The following is a 15,960-nucleotide window of genomic DNA, read 5'->3' as shown; positions in this document are numbered from 1 at the left end:
ACATGACAACAATTGTCTAAGTACATGTGATCAAAAGACTAAGCTGCACTAGAGAAGTGGCCAAAAATAAGGAAATATGCAGTCCATAAATAGCTATACGTGAACGATATGAAGTGACTGTTAGATGGCGTGGCTTCCTATCACCCCAACGCGCGTTTCGCACCAGCTTCTTCCTGGGCCACTTCTCTAGTGCAGCTTAGTCTTTTGATCACATGTACTTAGACAATTGTTGTCATGTTACCGCTGTTATCTTTATCAATCCTTTGCACTGGACACATCCACAACCTGTCAATTTACAATATGGATTTTGACCTTTGCAATACAAGGGGTAAAATGTGCAGTAAATATGCAGCATATGGTGAAGATTTTGATTTTGCGCCTGGAAACAGAAGTTTCCTTGTATGTCTCATTGCTCCAAACGTGGCTTGTAGAAATCCATCCACTTGCATCGAATATTACCCCGTTCACATGTATGGAAGAGATCAGGAGTTTTTGTTAACAGATCTGCAGCAGGCCAATCCACCTGATTCCAACATCAGTCATGTGGAGGGGGAAGGCCGTGGTCTTACCTACATTGAGGGTCCTAATGAAAACAACATTATTAGCACCACTTTCTACTGACTGAAATCTGCGTAAATTCTTTTCAGTTGATGTACAAATCTGGTCAGCTTCTTTCTTCAAAGCGGCTTCAATGTCGTAATCATCTTCGTCGCTGCCCGAGAGTCCGTCTTCTTTATCACAGAGCTGTCAATAGAGAAAGAAAGAAAAAGTTAGAGCCATCATCAACACCAACGCGGGCCCGGGCCATAATCACCACCAATGCGGGTCCGGGCCATAATCAACACCAACGCGGGCCCGGGCCATAATCAACACCAACGAGGGGCCGGGCCATAATCACCACCAACGCGGGCCCGGGCCATGATCAACACCAACGAGGGTCCGGGCCATGATCAACACCAACGAGGGGCCGGGCCATGATCAACACCAACGAGGGGCCGGGCCATGATCAACACCAACGAGGGGCCGGGCCATGATCAACACCAACGAGGGGCCGGGCCATGATCAACACCAACGAGGGGCCGGGCCATGATCAACACCAACGAGGGGCCGGGCCATGATCAACACCAACGAGGGGCCGGGCCATGATCAACACCAACGAGGGGCCGGGCCAGGGCCATGATCAACACCAACGCGGGCCCGGGCCATGATCGGGAGGAGCAGACTTGTGCCAAGAATTCCACACTGAAATCCTACTCCATAAGTATAGGGAGCTGCAGCGCTGCCTTTTCCAAGTGAATGGAGTCAACTGCTATTCCCTGCACAGATGGGGGGCCGTGCAAGGATTGAGGAGTCGGCTCCACAATGATCATAGCGTGAAGACACTTACTTGAATGGAAAATGGCTAATGAAGAGAACTACTGTGCAGGGAAACATCATAGAATGCTTGCAAACCTTTAAAAAGAACCTGTCATTAGGTTAATGCTGCCCGTACTACAGGCAGCCTGAATCACAGCCTGACTGCATGATTTGCTGAGAAACACTGCAGCATTTCAGGGAAAAGATAGTTTGAAAATCCCCCCACCGGCTTTTCCCCACCCAGCTCCAGCTGATTGACAGGTCTCCATGTACACACGAGACACCAGTCAATCAGTCGGAATCGGGCGTGGAGACGCAAGATCTCTCCGACTAGGGAGGGAAAATTCTCGGACGATTATTGTAACGCAATGCTCGGACTGGCTGGCAGCTTTCCCTTCCTGAGGGTGACAGCTGAATAGAAATCATTAATTATGGTGCTTGAACCTCCTAGGTTCAAGCAACATATTGTAATCCGATTTCTTATATTTTATTATAGTGCTTTGAAGAAAGCACTATCATGTAATCCGAACGCTGCTAAGTTATTCTTCTGAGGCTACTTTCACGCATCCGTTTTTTGCCGTCAGGCGCGATCCGGCGTCGCGCCGAATCCGTCAAATGTTATGTAAAACCGGATGTGACGGATCCGGTTTTCTGCCGGATCCATCTTGCTCAACCGCCCAAAAACCGGATCCGTCTCATCCGTTTTTCGACGGATTACGACGGATTCGGTTTTTAAAAACGCCCCTTGGAGGCTTCCAAACGGCATTGGCTACTGAAAACCTATATATACCGTGTTCCTACAGCCCATCTTTGACAGGTTGGAGAGAGGAGAAAGTGCAGGTTGGAGAGAAGAGCAAGTGACTGGCGAACATGGATGTTGTGATAGGAAACATTTTGAAGAATTTGGTGGATTTTACAGTGGAGGCGAATCGTTTGAGGGTGATTGTTCTGGAGAAGGAGAGAAGCGAGACAGCAGGGCATCAGGGACGCCGTTTGTGGATCCACCCCTTCACAGCCAAGAGAATAACGCGTGGGGTCTATTCTACACTCTGCATGGACCTTAGACGAAACCCAGAGACATTTTTTGCATATGTTCGGATGAAAATGGAGAATTTTGATTACTTGGTGGAGCGCATTGCACACCTCATAAGAAGATCGGACACCTATTGCCGCTTCTCCATTTCACCCACAGAGCATCTGATGGTGACTTTAAGGTAAGACACATTTATTGGGTCTGCTCGCTTCAGAGCACACTTTCACTGGAATGTTGTTGGTGGTAGTTTGTATCTACAAGTGTTATAGCTGAGTTTTGGTATGTAATGCTGTGATTTTGAACCAATTTTTCTTTTTTTAATTCCCCCCAGATTCCTTGCAACTGGAGAATCCCTTTCGTCACTCCATTTCCAGTACAGACTTGGGATTTTCACCATATCTGGAATAGTGAAGCACACATGCCGTGCACTGTGGGACTCTTTAGTTGATGAGTTTTTACCAGAGCCCACAACAGAGAGGTGGATTGAAATTGCTGACAAGTTTCTGCAGATATGTCAGTTTCCGAATTGCTTGGGCGCTGTGGACGGGAAACATATCCGCATTGTAAAGCCAGCAGGATCGGGATCTGAATATTTCAATTACAAGAAATATTTTTCTATTGTCCTCATGGCCATCGCTGACGCGGAATACAAATTTATTGCTCTTGATATTGGGGACTATGGCCGCTCCAATGACTCTCAAGTTTTCAAACTGTCTGCCATGGGGCGTAAACTGTATGGAAACACCTTCCAGTTCCCATCCCCAAGACCGCTGCCGCAAACATCTGGCCCACCTATGCCTTTTGTCTGTGTAGGGGACGAAGCCTTCCAGCTGTCAGAACACCTTTTGAAACCTTACTCTAGCAGAGGATTGACAAGAACAAAACGCATTTTCAATTACCGCCTCAAAAGAGCAAGAAGAATGGTGGAATGCTCCTTTGGTATTCTGACAGCCAAATGGCGGGTCCTATTGACTGCGATCAACCTCAACACTGAAACTGTGGACGAGGTGATCAAAGCTTGCGTGGTCCTGCACAATTTTGTTATCTGCAAGGAACCCATTTCCATTAAGGACACCTCTGAAGAAACCACCTTGCAAGATTACCAGAACATTACCACTAGAAGTTCTGTGACGGTTTCACGAATGAGGGACAATTTTGCACAATACTTTGTCACCTCAAGGAAGAATATACTGGCAGGATGACAGAGTTTGATAAATTTCTGCCCTTAACCAAAGTCATGTACCTTCTGTACCAACAGTATACCTTTGCCAACCAAAGTTGCCTATCTTATTGTGGTTTATCAATTTTTACCTTTTGGCCACAGTTGTGTCCCTGGTTGTGTTTTATGCAAAGTATTTCACCTTTTAACAAAAGTTGTGTACATTGTTACGTAATCCCCAACAAGATACACAACTTTGGCTAAAAGGTGAAATACTTTGCCTAAAACACAACCAGGGACACAACTGTGGCCAAAAGGTAAAATTTATTTACCTTTTACCCAAAGTTATGTACCTGGTTTAGTATAACCAATAATTTTTACCTTTTCTCTACCCAGTATTTTACCTCTTGTTTAAACATATTTCGCCGCAGAAATAAATGACAGACAACATTTGTAATCCAAAACTCAAACTTTTATTGAGACATTTTTTTTAATCAACTTTGTGTAAATTTTTAATAAAGCTTGAAAAACAAGAAAAGTTGTAATTTTTATTTTACACACACATTCATAAATTTGTGTAGTGTGGGGTGGAAATACTGCTGGAGGGGCTGCGGAACACTTCGACGCTGGGAGTGTGGAGAGAGGATTGGGATCGTGGTGGAGAAGAAAGAGTTAGAGGTGAAGGGGTGGAAAAAGCCAGAGAATGGGTGGACATGTGGGAGGCAGAACAGGTGGTGGGTGGTGGAGTGGAGGGTTGAGCAGAGACTGGAGTAGCAGATGATGTGGTTGTGAAGTGGTACGGTGAAGGAGTTTGGTACGGGGCAGGTTGCTGGAAGTGGGGAGATGGCTGGTACTGGGGAGGTGGAGGAGGGACAGTGGTTGGAAGGGGTGCAGGTGGAGGAACTACTGGGGTGGGAGGAGGAGGTTGGGAGGTAACCTGCAGTAGAACAGCGTGGCACGAATGCATTACATGCATCTGCTGGCTAGGAGAGAGCGTTTCCATGCGCTCCACAACAGACCTGAAAAATGTGTGGTTTGGCGAAGATCTTGCTTCTGAATGCATGGTTTGCAGAAGTGTCTTCAACTCCAGAGTGGCGGAGTTGATCTGCTGAAAGCCTGCGGAGATTTGCTCTGACAAGACTTTTAGACAGTTCTGGAAAGATGCATTCAGATGCAAGAACTCTGGCGCATAGCTCTTTTCCTGACCCCTCTGCTGCTGCCGCCCAGTACCGCAGGTGTACTAGAGGTGGCAGCGGCAGAAGGGTGGGGTAAAGGGAAAGCGATCTCCTCACCAGTGGATTCATGTAATGTAGGCGGCCACGATGCTCCTGCGCTGGTGGATAGGAGAGATGGATCTAATGTGAGGGATGGCTGGGAAGGTGCAGATGTGCCGGGGTGGTTGTCTCCTCAGGGATCGACTCAGAAGGGTCCAACCGTTCAGGCTCCTGAGTGCTGGTCACCGTGCTGTGGAACAAAGAGAAAAAAATACAATTAATATACAGACATGCCATTGGCCCTGGCTGAAAATTTCTTTTAGACATGTAAACATTATTTTTTTATGTGGGGTGTGTAATATTTACCTTCTGGTGACCATTGTTTCCCGGAGGAACAACAGGGCTCGTGCGTACTTGTACTTGCTCCTGCGTCCTCCAGAACCACTCGGGGCCCGCATCTTTTTGTTGAACTCCTTTTTGAAACGATCCCTCACAGACCGCCACCGCTTCACAATTCTCTCCCCTGTAACGAGAAAGCACAAAGTGGTTAGTATACAACATCAGTGTTTCCCAAACTCCAGTCCTCATGCCCCCCACGGGTGATGTTTTCAGGATTTCCATAGGGTTGCTCAAAAGGAAATCCTGAAAACATCACCCGTGGGGGCCACGAGGACTGGAGTTTGGGAAACACTGCTTTACATCCAGCAACTGGAACTGTATATACTTACGCTGTTGAATCTGGGCCCGAGCATCGAGGTCCTCCCAGCGGTCCACGAGGAGCGAACAGATTTCCTCCCAGAGCCGTCGGGTCACAATAAGATCAGCATGGCAGCGGTCCCCCATATTCTACAGCGGCTCCCTTTCTCTGACCAGATCGATGAGGAGATCCACGTCAATCCCCCCCCTCCTCACCGTCAGAGTCGGGAGCACGCAGTGAAGCCTGTTAAAGAAAAAGAGAAAACCAAAAAAAATTAGCCTCCACACTTAACAAATGTAAAAAAAAAAAAGGGAAAAAAAAAACCTAACAAAAATATTATACTTACACGATGGTGACCGCCGCGTCGCTGACGCCAACGACCCTGGGAGGTACTGCGAGGACCTCTTCGCCGAGCACCAGATTGGGAGGACTAGAAAAGAAAAAAAATAAGTTATGTGCTTGGATGTAGGCATATGTGTTGTTTGCTGTGTGATGTGTGCACCAAATTGTTTTCTATGTGTTGTTTGCTGTGTGATGTTGTGTTTCTGCGTTTGATGCAGGAAACTTACTAATTGCGAGCCCACTCCTCGTATCTGTCCACCCCTTCGTTCTTCTTCTGGTACATCCTCTTCAGCTTGTGATTACTGTTTTGAAAAAAAAGCCAATGAATAGACATATTCCAGAGATGATGGATTGTGTAAATAAAAAATTACCGTTAAATGCTGACGATGCGAGGGAGGGCTCCCAGAAGAAGAAGATGTGGTGTCCTGCTGCTAGGCAGACTCCGTTCCTGTTGCTGCTGCTGGTGCTGCTCCTTCTATAGGGCAGCTTCTGCTGGAGAATAAAGAGAAACAAAGGGCCAATGAATATATTGATATTCCATGGCCCTAGTTTTGAGGAATGGGGGATGTAATAATTACCGTCTGTCTGCTGTGGACTCCCCTCCGCCTGTTCAGCAAGGTCCCTTGGCTCCATTTGGGGTGGTGGTGCTGGTGGTGCAGTACTCTCCTGCTTTCTCCTGCGGCTGGCTCCTCTTGGCTGGCATATTGGCTGTGGCTGCTGGTCCCACTGTCATGGTTTTATAAATGTTTGCTGTGGGCAGGGCTACTGAGCATGCTCAGACCAAAAAAAAAATACGGATCCGGCCACCGAATCGGGCGCATTGTGGCGCTCATAGTCTTTCATTGTGTGAAAAAGCCGGAAGCGCCGGATCCAGCGGTTCCGGTTTTTTCGCCGGAGACAAAAAACGTTACAGTTGCCATTTTTTCCAGACGCCAGATTGAGATAGATTGCCGGATCCGGTCAAAACCAGAACAACCGCATGGCCATCCGGCGCTAATACAAGTCAATGGGGGAAAACCAGATCCGGCATTGCATTTCGCCGGATCCGATTTTACTAAAATTAGCCGGATCGCGCCTGACGGAGAAAAACGGATGTATGAAAGAGGCCTTATTCAGTTGATTTCCGCAATTAATGCGGACCGAACCGCTACACGCACAGACTCCGTTGAGGTGTCCTTTCGAAGCCAGCGTCCACGAGAGGTGTGCTAAGTATTTTTCGTGTCGATCGGATTTGTAGTTTTTGCGCAATTTGCGTTTGAAATTTTTTTTACCCGTCATTGGAATGCATTGTCTCAATGCATTTCAATGGGAAAATTTTGCCATAGGAATACATGGGGCAGTCGTGAGGCGATTCAAATTTGAGGACCAGTTGCGGCAGTTAAGCTCATTGATATGCGCAGGCAGACCCAGTTACTATGCCAACGCCTACGAACTTTACATGACACCTCCAGGACACAGATTCTGCCAGATAATATCAGCTCTTAAAGCGAAACCCAAAGCACAAATGCAAATCTAGCTTCATCACATGACGCATGCCCCTAAGAGAGAATATGCGCCAAAGTGGATTTAGAAGCCCAGTGCGCCAAACTGGCTCTTAAAGGGCCGGCGCGCCAAATCGGAGGCTGATTGACCCCGGCCTCCAAATCGGAGGCTGATTGACCCCGGCCTCCAAACCAAACCCAGAGGGGCCCCGCCCACCAAACCGGACCCAGGGGGGCCCCGCCCACCAAACCAGACCCAGAGGGGCCCCGCCCACCAAACCAGACCCAGAGGGGCCCGGCCCACCAAACCAGACCCAGAGGGGCCCCGGCCCACCAAACCAGACCCAGAGGGGCCCCGGCCCACCAAACCAGACCCAGAGGGGCCCCGGCCCACCAAACCAGACCCAGAGGGGCCCCGGCCCACTAAACCAGACCCAGAGGGGCCCCGGCCACCAAACCAGACCCAGAGGGGCCCCGGCCACCAAACCAGACCCAGAGGGGCCCCGGCCACCAAATCGTACCCTGAGTGGCCGCGCCCACAAAATCAGACCCTGAGGGGCTCCGGCCACAAAATCAGACCCTGAGGGATTCCGTCCACCAATTCAAGTCCTGAGAAGCCCAGGCCACCGAATCGGATCCTGAGGGGCCCCACCCACCAAATCAGACCCTGAGGGGCCCTACAGGCCAAAGTGGCCCCTGAGAGGCACCCACAGTTAAAACGGATCCTGAGTTGAAAGTCTTGCAGGGGCAGCAGGCAAGTCTCTCTTAAAGGGGCAGCCCGGGCACCATTAAAAAGCACTATCTGTACTTCCTTCAGGAAATACACATCTAGTTTATTCTACTTCTTCTTCTCTGCCTTTACTGCAATTAATGCGGCCCGAACCGCTCGATGCAGAGACCCCGTTCAGGCGGTGTTTCGAAGCCCTCGGTGGGGACAGGTGTGCTATGTATTTTTGGAGTCAATTCCGATTTGTAGAAAATTCGCATTTTAAGCAAAAAATTTTCCATAGGAATTAGTGGCGACCTTTCCATGACCCCCAACTGACATGGATTGAAGCCACAGCGCAGGTGTAGTGACCTTACAAAGATGGCAGCTATGCAAATGCAGCTTCCACGCATGACCCGTATTAGCTAATAGCCAAAGTGGCTACCAAGTTGTCGGAGCCTGGGGGCAGGTTGTCAGAGGCTGTCGGAGCCTGGGGGCAGGTTGTCAGAGGCTGTCGGAGCCTGGGGGCAGGTTGTCAGAGGCTGTCGGAGCCTGGGGGCAGGTTGTCAGAGGCTGTCGGAGCCTGGGGGCAGGTTGTCAGAGGCTGTCGGAGCCTGGGGGCAGGTTGTCAGAGGCTGTCGGAGCCTGGGGGCAGGTTGTCAGAGGCTGTCGGAGCCTGGGGGCAGGTTGTCAGAGGCTGTCGGAGCCCTGGGGCAGGTTGTCAGAGGCTGTCGGAGCCCTGGGGCAGGTTGTCAGAGGCTGCTGGAGCCTGGGGCAGGTTGTCAGAGGCTGGAAGTGCCTGGGACAGGTTGTCAGAGGCTGGAAGAGCCTAGGACAGGTTGTCAGAGGCGATCTGTGAAGATAAGGTCACTTTGACCCTGGTTTTCGGGTTATTTTGGCATCGCAGTGCAATTTTCATGTGTGCAGTAGCATCAGCTAAAGGATTCCTCAGATTTTCCTGCAAAAACCGCATGCGTTTTTGCTGGAAAATCTGAGGAATCCTTAGCTGATGCTACTCCACACATTAACATTCGACTGCGACGAAAAACCCCCCCTGAAAAACGGGGTCTGAGTGACTTTTGTGTCACAGATTTAATTTTAAGTGTGTGCATTAGGATCAGGGCACCCCCCAAAGGCTGACTGTGTAAAAAATTACTTAAAAACAGCCCCAAATCACTGGAACGGGGATGTGTAATGCATTCATATTCTAACTTAACTTTCTTACAGTCGACACCTGATACACTGCTGTAAAGCTGGCAGCGCTGTTCAAGCACCATGTATTTCCTTCAGGAAATGCCCATCTAGTTTATTCTGGAGCACCACTGATTCCATGGTGCTATACACTACCATGTGATCACTTAAAAAAACGGAGATTAGACCTACCGGTAATGTTATTTCCAGGAGTCCATCCTGACAGCCCCATGGGGTTGTCCTTTCAGCCTTACAGGGACAGGAAATGCACGAGAGGTTAAAGGTCCCCTCCCACACCCACACGCCAGTGATTTTTCCCAAGTACCACACCAGTACGGATGCAATTAATATTTATTGAGATTTAGTACAAGCATATTAACACAAATACAAATCGGGAGGGAACTACCAGTGCTGTCAAGATGGACTCCTGGAAATAACATTACCGGTAGGTCTAATCTCCGTTTTCCAGGACATCCTATCCTGACTTCACCATGGGGAATACCAAAGTAGGAATTCGCTTAGGGTGGGACCACTGCTTTTTGCATCTTACGACCGAAGGTCGTCTGGCTAGCTGCTAGCGTGTGCAATTTATAGTGTCTTCAGAAAGTGTCCAGTGTAGACTAAGTGGCGGCGCTGTATATTTGTTGTACTGAGGCTCCCGCCTTCTCTGTCCATGACGTTGCTATCGCCCTAGTGGAATGAGCTCTAAGCTCCCTGGTATAGGTAATCCCTCGGCGTCGTATGCCGAGGAGATAATTTGACTTATCCACTCTGCCAGGGTGTGCGTAGATGCGCCTTTATCTTTATTCTACCCTCCTATTGGATAAACAATTTTGTGTCCTGTCGCCACTCCTGAGTGGCCTCTAAGTAGCGTGTGGCTGCTCGTCTGACGTCCAGTGAGTGAAAGAATCTTACTTCGTTTTCCGTGGATGGGCAGAATGAGGGTAGGACTGTCCCCTGGTTTAAATTCTGGGGAGATACTACCTTACGGAGGAATCCTGGGTTCAGTTTTAGCATTATGCAACCGTCGAATGTTTGAATGTAGGAGTTCTGTACTGACAGGGCCTGGATTTTACCCGGCCTCTTGGCTGAGGAGATGGCTACCAAAAGGATGGTTTTTTGTGTAAGGCTGTGTTCACACACAGCGTTTTTTTTAGCGGTTTTTACCACGGTTTTCACTATAAAACCGCTAAAAATAAGCTTCCCAGTCGTTTCTATGCATTTTGCACTTTTTGTGCACATTGATGCGGTTTTTACCGCGAAAAAACCACAGCATGCACATTAATTTTGCGGATTTTTCCGCGATTTTGGCTTCTTCCATGCGTTTAGAAACCGCTGCGGAAAAAAACGCATCAAAACCGCGCAAAAACCGCCGCGGAAAAATAGGTGCGGTTTCTGGGACGGGAGTCAGGTTTCCAAGCAGAAATTTTCTGCTACGTGTGCACTTAGCCTTAGTCTTGTGACATTTATCTCTGATATTGGCTCGTATGGGGGTCTGCATAGAGCGTTAAGTACCAGATTTAGGTCCCCCAGAGCACTGTTTTCCTTAACATGGGTCTTAATCTCTGTATGGCTTTGTAAAACGAGCCATCCATGGATGAGAGGTGAATTAAAGTACTCCCAGCTGCTCTCTGAACTTCCAATATGCTTGGACTCAGACCTTTATTAAATCCTGCCTTGGGGAAGTCAAGGATTTGAGGGATATCTGGGCGAGACGGATCTATGGGAATACTACCACCTTCTGAGCAGAACTTCTCCCAGATTTATGATAGATTGCACTTGTAACGGGCTTACGGCTGTTCTGCATCGTTGAGATCACTTGGTCAGAGACACCTCTGGATCTTAGGATCACTCTCTCAGGATCCATGCTGCCAACTGTAGGATCCCCAGATTTGGGTGCAGAACTGGGCATAGGGAAAGTAGATCCTCTGATGTTGGTAGATGGAGCGGTCCTTCCTGAGCTGTCTTCTTCAGGAGGTGGAACCAACTTCGCCTGGGCCCAAAGGGTATCACTAGAGTCACCCACCTTTTCCCTGGATCTTTCTGAGGCCTCTCGGTATTATAGAAATAGGGGGAAAACCGGATAGCAGTCCCCCACTCCATCTCCGATCCAAGGTGTCGACCACTTTTGGATGGTCTGCTGGATTGAGGGAGAAGAATCTCTGTAGCTTAGTGTTCTTCCTTGTCGAAGAGGTTTAGCTGAGGGGTTCCCCACCGATGGCACAAGTCCATGAATATTTCCTCTTTAACTTCCCACTCGGTGGCTCGGACTTCTTGTCTGTTCAAATAGTCGGCTATGTTGTTCCTAGGGCCCTGCAGGTGTATCGCTGATATGGAGCGAACATTGTTCTCTACCCAAGTGAAGATGCGGGCTGCCAGGTCTTGAAGCTTTCCACCTGGTGACGTAGGAAAGATACCGTAGTTACGATGTTTGACCTGGCTTTCCTAAGTTAGCCCTGTAGACTCGACCGGCTTCGTTTTAGTGTCTCCAAAACTGCTCGTAGCTCTCTGTAGTTGGAGGACTGTGAATTGATGCTTCCAGGCCATGTCCTTGAAGGTACCTTCCAGATGGGCCCCCCATCCTTCCCTGCTGGCGTCAGTGACGATAGTCCCGTATGGTGATGGGATCCGAGGCCCCCCCCAGGCTGATGGATCCTGTGACTGGTTCCCCGCCTCGGAGATGATTTTAGGCTGGGGACGGTCGAGTCTCTTTGTCCAGAGCGGTCTGCCATCTGTCCCATTTGACCGGATTTCCTTGCGGACTTCCTGTGTGAGCCTGGTTCCACTTTACGCCGGGTATGCCTGCTGTCCGGATCTCTAGGACCTTTATTGTGGTCCTTTTTGGATATTCGATCTCGCCATAGCTGACGAACCCTGTTCCTGGCGTCTCTTTTTCTTCTTCCGGTAAAACGAGATTCTTGTTTTGGGATCTAACGTGACTCCCAGGAATTTTTCCCGGGTATCGGGCTGCGTTGTTCAAGATCCAACCTAGTTTTCCGAGAGTGGCGATTACCCCGAGTTGTCTTCTTGGCGCTGATGCTGAGAAAGTCGTACAGGTATGGCACGATGATTATGCTGCCTCTTAAGTGTGCCCTGATCTTGGCGACCCGCTTCATAAACCCCGGGGTGCTGAAGCCAGGCCGAAAGGCAGAACCTGAAACTAAAATGGTAGTATCTGTTTCCCATTTCTAGTGTAACCGCAGGAACCTCTGAGGGTGAGGGTGTATGGGAACGTGATAGTACGCACGCCTGGACCTATTGTGCATATTGCGGCGTTCTGATTTATCCGGGAAATGGTGGTTTTCAGGACTCCATTCGAAACTGTGTCAGATCCCTGGTTCTAAATTTATAATGGTCCGACTCTCCCCCGGAGGTGTTTTTTTTTTTTTGTAGGGAGTTGAATAGTGGACCTGACCTCTCTCTGTTCCTAGAACCGGGACCATTACCTCTGATCTTAGTAGATCTTTACGTCTGCCCGTATAGGGTCTATAAGTTTTGGGCCAGGATTTGTAACCACAAACCGTGCTGGGGGGGGGTTATAAATTCGAGGGTATAGCACTGGGAACCTGTACTCAGGATCCGTTGGTTCTGGGGGATGAGCCCCCTGCTCCAAGAAGTGTTTTGAGGCAATCCTCAACCAGTATGGCATCACTGCCTGTTGCAGGAACTTTGTCCTGAGCGAGAAGGGGGATCCTACTCTTCCCCCCTTCTGGTGATCCCAGCGAGCCGATTTCCCCTCTTTCTATAATCCTGCCTTTGGAAAGGACGGACCTCTGAAGGGAAACCCTTTGTTTTCCCACGGGACTGTTTTTAATGTCGGTGGCATTATCCAGTGTTGTATCTAAGAGCGGTCCAACTACCTTCCCGCCTGAGAAGGTATGGCACCTAACTTATTTTTCGACTGGTAAACCCCTGACCAGATCTTCATCCATAGGGCTTGGTGAACCGTCTTGGGTAAAGAATTATTCCTGGCCGCAAAACACACTGCTTCGGTCCAACAACTCTCACAGGGGAAGGTCCTCTAAAAATCACTTCTAGGGGCTTCCCTGTAACTTGGTGTTCTAACTGGTCGATACATGGATCTGGCGACCGATGTGCCCTTTTTGCCGCCGCCGACCCAAGGCCTCTGTAGGAGCCTGTCGGCCACTTGTCCCTGGGTCTTTAGGGACTAGAGGAATCTTCAAAGGGAATTGAAGTTTTCCTTGACACCCAGCCTTGGGGTGTCGATCCTAAGAACTCCATCCCAAGTGTTAACCTGGTTGACGGTAGGCGCCTCTAGAATGATTTATACTCGTCCGATGACAGACTGGACTCTCATCATGGCCGCTTAGCGGCTGACACCTGACTAGCGCAGTCCGCTAAGCCTAACACCTCAGTGTGGGGTGGATGACTGAGAAGGTAGTAGTCCTGGGATGGAGGTGTGAATCTCCTTTCTGACCTCTGTGCGCATCTCAGCAAAGAAAGAGGCCTATTGGCCCCTGACGTGTATGACCCGTGTGATCTGCGATTGCGAACTTGTCCGCACGTGGGATAGGTGGATTAGGCGTCGAGTTTCCCCCACTGCACAGGGGGAATCTCAAGCCATGTCCTCTGCGGTCTCCCATTCCTTTGCATCCCCAGAGATTCCTGCTCAGCAGAGACGCCGCAAAATGAATGACCCGTGACTGCGGGCTGCCCGGTCTCCCATTCGGGTCCCGGCCCCCCATTCGGGTCCCGGCCCTGGCTCAAGCTGCTTAGCGGCCTCCACCTGACGAATGCACTGTCGCTCAGGCTAGAATGGCCGGTGGCTAGGCGTCCTGACAAATGCAGTCATGCTGGCACAGATGGGCATTTTATTAGATCTGCCTGGTTTCCTGGAGGTTGATGCTGCAGAAGTCGGTGCTGTCTCTTGCTATCATATAGCACATGAGCTTTTTGGTTAAAGCTCCTGTCTAAGGGAATCTGTCACCCTTTTTTTGCCCTATTGGCTGCCAGCATAGACATCGGGGGCTTATTTACAGCATTACAGAATGCTGTAAATAAGCCCCCGATGTAACCTGAAAGATAAGAAAAACACGTTATATTATACTCACTGAGGTGGGCAGTCCGGTCTGATGAGTGTCGCGTTCCATGGTTCCGGCGCAGGCGCATTGCTCTGCCCTGTTGGACAAAAAGGAGAGAAAGAAATAGGCCATGAGCAGGGGATCACCCTGAATAGGACATAGCATATATAATACAAATTTTATTAAACACAGCAAACAGCAAAAATTCTTATGGTCACAAATGTGACACATACACAAATAATACAATGCTCATAATAGAGCAACCCACCTGCTACCAACTATCACCCTCACAGAGAATGATGCCTATATCCCCAGGTCCATGTACACAGGATTCTCAATAGGAGAATTAATAAGCCCACACATAGGTAATATAGAGCATATGAGTCAGAAACACCAATAATATACAAATACAATGAAAAAATGATGCAATTCCAACCCAATAATTACAAAAAACAGTACAAGGGATAATGTAAACCCAAGAAGATGCTGATCACTATAAGGTGTACAAAAAAGATAGAAAAGCACACTAAATAGACCTCATATATGCGTAGAGGTACCCCAGCCCAAGATCAGGCATAGGGAACATCAAGAACCAGATCAGCCAGACCATTAGGGGCTAGAGAGGGTCTAAGTGGACAGAGAAAATCTCCATAGCCACCCCAAATGATAACCACACATGCAAATCAGCACAATACAAAACCCATGAGAAGTGAAGTGGGGCAGGTAGAGCCAGAGACCCGACGCGTGTCGCCTGATGAAGCCACCTAGAGTGGCGATATGCGTCGGGTCTCTGGCTCTACCTGCCCCACTTCACTTGTCATGGGTTTTGTATTGATTTGTATGGGTGGTTATCATTTGGGGTGGCTATGGAGATTTTCTCTGTCCACTTAGACCCTCTCTAGCCCCTAATGGTCTGGCTGATCTGGTTCTTGATGTTCCCTATGCCTGATCTTGGGCTCGGGTACCTCTACGCATACATGAGGTCTATTTAGTGTGCATTTCTATCTTTTTTGTACACCTCATAGTGATCAGCACCTTCTTGGGTTTACATTATCCCTTGTACTGTTTTTTTTGTAATTATTGGGTTGGAATTGCCTCATTTTTTCATTGTATTTGTATATTATTGGTGTTTCTGACTCATATGCTCTATATTACCTATGTGTGGGCTTATTAATTCTCCTATTGAGAATCCTGTGTACATGGACCTGGGGATATAGGCATCATTCTCAGTGAGGGTGATAGTTGGTAGCAGGTGGGTTGCTCTATTTATGAGCATTGTATTATTTGTGTATGTGTCACATTTGTGACCATTTTTAATGTTTTTAAGAATTTTTGCTGTTTGCTGTGTTTAATAAAATTTGTATTATATATGCTATGTCCTATTCAGGGTGATCCCCTGCTCATGGCCTATTTCTTTCTCTCCTTTTTGTCAAACATATGTACTATTTAGGTCTAGGTTGGATCCCCTTAATTATCCTTTCGGTGGTGCCCCCATTTCTTTGTTTCTCATTGCTCTGCCCTGTTGAGGGCAGAGCAGAATTCTGCAGTGCGCAGGCGCCAGACCTCTCCCGACGCCTACACACTGCAGGACTCTGCTCTGCCCTCAACAGGGCAGAGCAGTGCGCTTGCGCCGGAGCCATTACAGGACAGGAGAAGAGGACGTCATCGCATGAAGAAGGGAGGCGCCGGACGCGACGTTGACACCCATCGAACCGGACCGCCCACCTCCGTGAGTATAA

The 15,960-nt window shown here is 48.8% G+C and overlaps 1 protein-coding gene across 1 annotated transcript in view; it reads right to left on the bottom strand.

Annotated features, from left to right (window-relative positions):
• LOC141047769 (THUMP domain-containing protein 1-like) overlaps window positions 1-15,960 on the bottom strand; it is a 39,247-nt gene that overhangs the window by 12,641 nt on the left and 10,646 nt on the right. Inside the window, exon 2 of the mRNA XM_073543056.1 lies at window positions 570-744. Within this exon, the coding sequence (XP_073399157.1) occupies window positions 570-744 (175 nt within the window). The remainder of the gene's footprint in view (window positions 1-569; window positions 745-15,960) is intronic.

This window comes from Dendrobates tinctorius, unplaced genomic scaffold (assembly GCF_039654945.1).
Source record: "Dendrobates tinctorius isolate UK_male_01 unplaced genomic scaffold, ASM3965494v1 ptg000129l, whole genome shotgun sequence".
In the NCBI taxonomy this organism is placed as follows: Eukaryota; Metazoa; Chordata; class Amphibia; order Anura; family Dendrobatidae; genus Dendrobates; species Dendrobates tinctorius.
This window is presented reverse-complemented; position numbering and strand designations above follow the sequence as displayed.